This window comes from Muntiacus reevesi, chromosome 3 (genome assembly GCF_963930625.1).
Source record: "Muntiacus reevesi chromosome 3, mMunRee1.1, whole genome shotgun sequence".
NCBI lineage: Eukaryota > Metazoa > Chordata > Mammalia > Artiodactyla > Cervidae > Muntiacus > Muntiacus reevesi.
The window spans coordinates 112222786-112231681 of record NC_089251.1 but is presented as its reverse complement, the minus strand read 5'-3'; the positions used below and the strand labels follow the sequence as shown (position 1 = coordinate 112231681).

General features: G+C 39.9%; 1 protein-coding gene across 1 annotated transcript in view; it reads right to left on the bottom strand.

The window, feature by feature from the left end:
- Positions 1–588: 588 nt before the first annotated feature.
- The window catches only part of STX12 (syntaxin 12), a 31301-nt gene continuing 22993 nt past the window's right edge, over positions 589–8896 (bottom strand). Inside the window, exons 6-9 of the mRNA XM_065930180.1 lie at positions 8611–8716; positions 4203–4275; positions 3433–3515; positions 589–2123 (exon numbers count right to left, since the gene is read on the bottom strand). Of these exons, the coding sequence (XP_065786252.1) occupies positions 2031–2123; positions 3433–3515; positions 4203–4275; positions 8611–8716 (355 nt within the window). The 3' untranslated portion in view covers positions 589–2030. The remainder of the gene's footprint in view (positions 2124–3432; positions 3516–4202; positions 4276–8610; positions 8717–8896) is intronic.

Below are 8896 nucleotides of genomic sequence, written 5' to 3'. Positions count from 1 at the left end.
TATTTTTTTGTTTCTAATGTGAAGCCATAGTTAAGAACATCACTGCCCTAAACCATGGTGCCCTCAAGGTGGACGAAGCACAGATAAGGATGATTCTGTGAACAGGTTTCTTAGGCCCATTTAGCAGAAGCTCTTGGTAACTACTACAAGTTCCAGGCCATTGCAATTCTAGTCCAAGGTCATATTTGCGACCCAAGATTACTATTACCACACCACCATGGGATTACATAGTATTATAGAACAGAACTATGGTGGCTTCATTTAACCCAAACTGAAAAGTGTTTTGTTTTTTACAATCAAGCCTTTTTTTTCTTGCCTGGAGTGTTATAAATGATGTATTCAGGTCCAACTATAATTTAGAGCTGAAGGGGCAGTGATTGTAGAACCAATGAATTAGCTCCGAAGCTGCTGCCTGGGCCTCTGTGACACCCCAACAGCTCTATTCTGTTCTTCAAGGAAAGGGCCTCTTCCCCCGCCCAAACCAGTTCTCACCTGATCCCCAGTTTTCTTGCAGGTCTCAGTTTTTCTCTGGACAGCACATCATCCGGCATCTACTGCATTAGGATGTTAACACATAGAAACTTATAATAGAAGCTTTTAAAATGTTTATTTGTATTACGACAGTGAAATGGTGCAAGAGTGCAAAGAAACTAAAGTATTTAGCCCTTGTTTCCCTGCTGTTCACATTATTTTAGTAAAAGAAGATTAAGTAACATTAAAAGGAATGGAAGAAGTAAATATAAATATACCCAGCCAAATCCTCTAATTCACTAAAGGATGAACTGAAATTGTTGGCCCAATTCATATTTATTGCGAACCTAAAAAAATTACTTCCCCTGTAACTTCCCTAGACCTGTGAAAAAGGGGAGTGGACAACATTTATATTACAAGACAGCAATCTTTTATTGAAACATTTTTTGTGTGTCTAAAATTATGCATGGAGAGATTAACCTCTTGTTCATAAATTAGGGTAATTCTAACATCACTATTCCAAACCAATATTATTTACAAAAAAACAAACTTTGCTTTGCTTTCTTGCCAGTTCACAGGACTAAATTTTAAACCAACTTCAGTCTAGCTTTTAAAATTTCCCTGCCACCATATGCCCAGCAAACCTTATTAGGGTAGGGGGCAGCCTTTTGATGGCAACAGTCATCATTTACCAGGAATGTAGAACCACAACTAAGCAACAACAACAAAGGATTAAATCATTCCAAACAATTCCTATTTGCTTTCCAAAAGCATGCTTTGTCTAATTCTCCCATTCTATACAGACAGGTGGGAGAGGAACGCCACAGAGCATCTTAATGTTAATTAAATCAACCTCTTCAAAAAGTGGACAAGATGGTTTAGCGTATATATGGATGAACTGCAGTCAATGACACTAACAAGTAATAAACTTTAAACCTAGATGAACACATATCCCCAATAGCTGGCCAGCTCAAATCATTACTTCTCATTTAATCTGGATCACATGTGCAATTTTTCACTCTCTAGTTAAATACATTGCCAAAATTTTTCAAAGCATATAGGGAATAGGCTTCTTAGAAATTCAAGTTACAATGTTAAATAATAAAAACTGCTGGCTTATTATACAGTTTCTGACAAACTCCAATGTGCTAGGTGACAGAAAGTAACTCTATCTCAGTTGCTAGTAAAAAGGTAAATCTTGTATATACATAAAAAGACAATATTACAAGACTGTAGTGTTAACCTATTAAAACAAGAATATCTAGAATGGAATTTTCAGTAAACACTTGGGATGATGAGCAATCAGAATACAAGAGAAAAGAAAATCCACATAAATTAATTCTTAATTTGAGAAATCAATAAAATGTATACACAAACTGATAAATACTGTCTCCATAGGTCACTAATTCCAAGGACTAGTTAGTAGTTAGTTTCTAACTAAATTATTACAAGACATTCTGGTGTATTCTCTCTTCTTATGATCAGTTTGTTCTGGCAAGACTCCAACAAGCACTTGCCCTTGAAAACAGCTCAGTGGGAGAAGGCTGGAGGCAATCACTTCATTTATTAACTATCCACAAAATAAATCCCAAGATTACAATAATCACTGTCAGGACAAGCACCAGGATACAGATCTTCTTGCGAGATTTTTTCTGAGGAGAGAAATATGTAAAGAAGACACTCATGAAACAAGTAAAAAATGTTTATAAGACTCAAAGAGTGCTTCATCAATCGGCCTCCTGGTAATGCAAAATGAAACTGTGTATGATTATGCAGACACCGTCTCAAAAATCTCAAGGTACCAGTGCTAGACAGCAGTGCAAGTTCTCATTCAATGCTCCCAAATACAATTTTGCAAAGGAACTGTTTATGTTGCAAGGTGTTATTTGCCATAAAACAAGTTATTTGTACATGTGTATTTGAATAAAGGTTTTATACCTATTATAAAATTTTATGTTCACTGTAAAAAATACAGACAAGCAGAAGAGAAAATAATCACCCACAGATAAAACAGCTGACATTTTAATTGTATTTCCTTCTGATCTTTTATCCAGGCACATTTATCTGACATAATTGGGACCATACTGTATCATGTCTGATGGTTTTCTCACTCAATATTTTAGAATAAAATTTGTGATATTATAAACTCTTCATAAACATCTCTTTTAATTCCCACATAAAATAACATGAAGTGGATGTATATAATTTACTTGAGTGTTCTTTACTGTTGGATATTAAAGTCATCACTCAGTTTTTAAAAGGAAACTATTGTTAAATACAAATTTCTTTAAGAACAGTCCCAGGGGAAATACAATTATCTTAGGAACATGGTAAATGACTAAATGCTACTTGTTTCTAAAAAGCCATGCAACACCAGGTTGAGGAGAAATGAGAAGAACCTCATTCACAACATGTGTAAACTGAGGTGAAGACCTGGATAAAGTTCGTAAAACCAGAGTTTCAACTAGTATGTAGAAAAATACCACTTTACAGAAAGTAGAACAATACCCCTATTTGTTCACAGCAAAATAACCCCCATATGATAAGCCCCAATTAATTCATACATAAACAGCAATCCAAGTTGAGCCTGTCCATTTTCTGTGGCAACAGTCAACATACATTATCTGCAAAGTCCTACTTTGTACCTATATCCTAACTGAAACAAATTTCAGCTGTTTAGGTTAGAAAATTAGCCTTACCCTAAATCATGTATCATGCTAGCTTACGGGGATAGCTTTGTAGCTAAGAGGCTTCTATGTCAGTTTATTCAAAGTTTGATACCTTTTTTGTAGATCTCTCTGCAAAGGAAAATACTAAAAATGGAGCTGGGATGGCAATTATGAATACCTGCCTCCAGCTTAAGACTAAACAAATGGCTGCAGCTGTTCTCAACGTGTCAGTGACTCTGATGTCCCCCAGAGTCTACAGCACAGAGTGACTTTCTTTTGTACCTGCTTTTACCTGATAGTAAGCAGCTCGCTGTAGCTGGTCAGTGGCTCTTTCTACATGCACCTCTGAGCTTTCCACGTTGGCTTCTATGCTGTCTGCAAAAAAGAAGGGCAGTGGATGTTTTACCACAGTCAGATGTTTCAAGACTGCAAATTGAAGAGAATTCTGATGCTAAGGATCCTGTTCACCACCATCACTGCAACTATCCAGCCATGAGATCAAAAGTTACCAGCCCCATAAGAGAATAGCCCTCTTCTTCGGAAATAAACACTGAAGAATTATTTAGAGGTAGAGGGTTATGAAGTATGAAAATCATCCACAAACAGTTCAGAAAAAAATCAGGTAAATACATAGAAAGAGTGCAAATAAAAAGCAAATGTGGTAGAATGTTAACAAGAAGTAAATCTAAGTAAAGCTTATAAAGGAGTTCCTTGTTATTTTCATTTTTGCAACTTTTGTGAACTTGAAATTATTTCCAAATAAAAAGTTTTTTTAAAAAGGGTTTCGAATCCCATAGTTGTGCAAGTTTCTGAAGATAAAAACTGAGAAGCTGACAGCCATTTCCCTAAACAACCAAAGACTTACCATGAGGCTACGGCAAGTAGCTATTCATGGAAGCCTCATTTTAACTCCCACATTTGACAATGTAAGAAAATTGCTAAGAAAATGAATTTAGTGATTTTTAAATGGTATTCCTAGATTCCTAAGACACAGCTTACTGACTTCTTTGCATACAAAAACTATCCACTCACCTTTATGTTAAAGGTATCAATAATACATACCAATGAGATCACCTTGGTCGTGGATCATCATGGCCAAATCTTTAAATATCTGATTGACATCCAAAATATCAGCCTAAGGAACACACACACACAAAAATTAACCAACATTAAGTAACATGTTGGAAGATTCATTTCCTCTACTTACCTAAAGTTCTGGCTACTAACAACACATGTGTTTTTAAAGCTTATAAATCAGGCTTTCTCTATAAACAGAAAATGAAAATGAAGTTAATTTATTAACACTTACTAAATGACTTCTGTATGCAGAGTACTATGCCAGGTAGGTAATTAGAAGCACAGTCTCTTGGAGCCTGACTATCAGTTACAGAGGACTGTTAACCCTCCACAGTCCTGTTCAACCTTAAGAACTTCTCTGGACCTCCCTACTAAAATGTGGACAATGACAGTACCCATCTCATAGGATTTTCAGAAATACTAAATAAAAAGTTCTTAGAACTATGCAATAACCACTTCGTAAGTGTTAGCTATTATTAACTATTACTTAACTGGTCCTCTGGAGAAGGAAATGGCAACCCACTCCAGTATTCTTGCCTGGAGAATCCTGTGGACAGAGGAGCCTGGTGGACTGCTGTCCATGGGGTCACACAGAGTCGGACACGACTGAAGCGACTTAGCATGCGTGCGTGCGTAACTGGTCCTCATGAAAACCCAATAACACATGTATTATCTCCATTCTACAGAAGAGGAAAGTCAAGGCTCAAAGAGGTTTAATGACTTGTCCTAAGGCCTCACAGCTACAGTTCCTGATGGGCTTCCCTGGTGGTCCAGTGATAGACTCCATCTGCCAAGGCAGGGGACACACGTCTGGTCCTTGGCCTACGCTAGAGCCTGTGCTCTGCAACAAGAGAAGCCACCACAATGAGAAGCCTGCGCACCACAATGAAGAATAGCCCCAGCTCTCTGAATCTAGAGAAAGCCCACGGGTAGCAATAAAGACCCAGCACAGTCGTAAGTAAATAAATAAATAATCTTTTTAAAAGTTCACGACGTTTGAATTAATCATTCAGTAACTCTTATGAAGTAAATGTCTTCTTTGAGGATAATGAGGCTCAGAGAGGTTATGTAACTTGTCTAGTCACACAACTCATCAGTGAGGAAACTTAAGTTCTGCAGCCAGAATTATATTCCTAAAGCCCACGCTCTTTCAATAAGCAATGTGCTGCCTCTCAGATGCTACAATAAAAAAATGATACCTTCAAAGCAATGACTTCCTAAACACAACTTGGCAAGAACAGTTCTAGCCAGCACCTCCGTTACTTGTTAAGAGTCTACTATAGTTAGGACAGTTGGCTAGTTGCTGTGAATATAAAAGGACTTAATAATAGTTATCTGGAGGTGGAGGTGGAGTGGAGGGATCAGTATACAATAAGAGAAGTATGAAGAAAGGGTATTATAGGGTAAATGACTAATAAATGGTATAGCATTTACCTCAAGCAGAGAAGGAAGATTACGGCAGAAGAAGCAGGACTTAAGAAGACATATACATAGAAAGGTAACTGGGTTAAAGAACAAACAGCCCAGTTTGGCTATAACATGGGTGTGATATTATGATTCATAATAAGAAATATGTATTTGATCTTTGTCCCAATCCCAGCACAGAGCTCCTGAAGTTTTTTTCTAAGTGATAAAAGAGATAAAGATGTCCTTTTTTATTCAAAACAAACCCTTTCAACCACTCCTGAGTTTATGTTAATAGCTTGGCTTTTGGAAAACCCCTAAGGATAGGGGCTAGTTGCCAGGGGAACCAACCTGTTTAGTTGGTTGGAACCTTCAGCCCCAGTTCTGACCTCTGGGGAGGGGAAGAGGGCTCAAGGTTAGATCAATCACCAAAGGCCAATTATAATCAATCATGCTCATGTAACCAGAAGATCAGAGAGTTTCTTGGTTAGTGAACACATGGAAATATGGGGAGTGAAGTGGGCCTGGAAGCCATGCATGAGTGCAAGCTCAGTCACTTCAGTCGTGCCTGACTCTTTGTGACCCTATGGACTGTAGCCCACCAGGCTCCTCTGTGCATGGGATTCTCCAGGCAAGAATACTAGAGTGGGTTGCCATGTCCTCCTCCAGGGGATCTTCCCGACCCAGGGATTGAACCCGTGTCTCCTGAATCTCCTACACTGCAGGCAGATTCTTTGCCGCTGAGCCACTGGGGAAGCCCCATGGAAGCCATGTACCCTGGCCATATACTTTGCCCTATGCATCTCTTCCGTCTGGCTCTTCCTGAGCTGTATCCTTTTATAATAAACCAGTAAATGAGTAAACAGTTTTCTTGAGTTCTGTGAGCTGCTCCAGCTAATTAATCAAACCCAAGGAGGGGGTCGTGAGAACTTCCATTTCCAACCTGTTGGTCAGAAGCACAGGTGATAACCTGGATTTGTGACTGGCACCTGAAGTTGCTGAAAGGGGGTCAGTCTTGTGGGATTGAACCGTCAATCTGTGGGATCTGAGGCTAACTCCAGGAAGACAGTATTAGAACTAAGTTGCACTGGAGCACATCCTGATAATGTGGCAGAATTGCTTGATGTGGGGGAAAAAACACATATTTGGTGACCACAGTGTGAGAAGTATAGAGTGGGAGTAGAAGAGAAACACAGGAGTGTGTTGCTGCACTGTTAGAACAGGGTTTGCATGCTAGATGCAGGAAATGACTGGATACGAAAAAGCAACGGCTAAGGAATTAGACCTTGATTCTGTTGAATGTGATGTGCGCATTACACTCCTCTCCTCAGCTCCACACATCTCTAACTCTCAGTTAGACAGGATTTCTCATGTTAAAGAATCAATTAGATGATTAGTAGCAATAGATGAAAAAGAAAACACACGACATCTCTGAAGTCAAACTTCGGGCTTTCCCCAATGGCTCAGCTGGTAAAGAATCCACCTGTAATGCAGGAAACACAGGAGATATGTGTTCGATCCCTGGGTTGGGAAGATCCCCTGGAGTAGGAAATGACAGCCCACTCCAGTATTCTTGCTTGGAGAATCCCTGACAGAGGCGTCTGGCACGTCCATGGCATTGCAAAGAGTCAGACATGACTAAGTACGAGCACAAGGATGAACTGTTTCATCAAAAAAGAGAGGGCAACAACAAAATTCTGTAAAGCAATTATCCTCCAATTAAAAAAATAAATTAAAAAAAGAAGTATCAAGGAAAAAAAAACAGAGGACTCTAGGGCAGTGTGTCTCAACCTTGACTGTACTTTGTAATCACCTGGGAAGTTTATAAGATAAAAAATGGCCCCACCCAGGGCTTCCTGTGGATGTTTGTCCATTTTTAACCTATAAAAATTTAAGAAAATCACACACAATTCAAACTAGTAATTGATGGGTGGATGAGAAGAGCTGGGGCATTAAAAAAAAAATCTCCAAGTGATTCTAAAAGTACAGTCAAGGTTCACAACCACTGCCATAGATGAAGGTCAAGGAGGAGGTCAAAGTTTCTCCTCTCTACAACCTCCTCCCCTCACTGCCCCCAAGATGGCAGTCTTCCATCTCCATGGAGAAAAGTACTCAGGTTTAAGGATATTTTACTGGTCATTATGCAAAAAATTAAAGTTGGAAACTCAGGTAAGAAAGGCCTTGAGACCTCTCTCTCAACACTCACCTCAAAAATTGTTCCTGTTTCTCTGACTCACTGATGAGATACCCACAATTTGGGATCGGACTTTCGGATGCACAAAAATGGAGCAAACCTTTTGGCCTGTCTTTATTCTGGGTTATTCAGACTAAGCAAAGGACTCTCCATAGAGCCCCACCGAACCTAGAGACTGGCACTGAGGTTTGGGACAATGTCTTAATAAAATATTTGCTGGCCTTGCTCTGTTCTCTGTGGGTATTCTCATGCAGACCATGTAAAATATGGTGACTGAGGAGGGGGTCCAGATATCCTCATGCACCATGACCAATACCATCCTAGTGAAGTGTGAAAGTTGCTCAGTCTTGTCCGACTCTTTGTGACCCTGAATTCTCTTTGTGGTCTGAATTCTCCAGGCCAGAATACTAGAATGGGTAGCCGTTCCCTTCTTCTTCAGGGGATCTTCCCAACCCAGGGATTGAACCCAGGTCTCCCACATTGCAGACGGATTCTTTACCAGCTGAGCCACCAGTGAAGCCCAAGAATACTGGAATGGGTAGCCTATCCCTTCTCCAGGGGATCTTCCCAACCCAGGCATCAAACCAGGGTCTCCTGGATTGCAGGTGGATTCTTTACCAGCTGAGGTCCCAGGGAATCCTGATACGATCATAAAAGTAGTTCATATTCACCATGATTACACTGAGACAGAATATGCAAACCATACAACTCATTTCATCCTTTCTCATAATTACTGAGAGAAAAACCAGATTGCAGATACACTGAGTCAAACAAAAAACATGACCTGGCCCTCACCTCCAGCTGCCGAATTGCCGTCTCCCTCTCCTTAATAAGCTCCAGGTCCTGTTCGGTGATGGCCACCTCATCCTCCTGTCTCTGCATCTGGTTCCACTCCTCATGGCTGCAGAGAGACAAGCACATGGGCTGATTCCTCCCCGCAAAGGTGGTCATAAGACATATCATCTCTGCTGTCAGCAGAGCCTGTCCAAAGACAGTACCAGGCCTCCAACTCCTCTGGTAATAGTACAAGTTTCCTGGGGATCACATTTTTCACATCCAGAGGCAAAGAATGGGTAACACC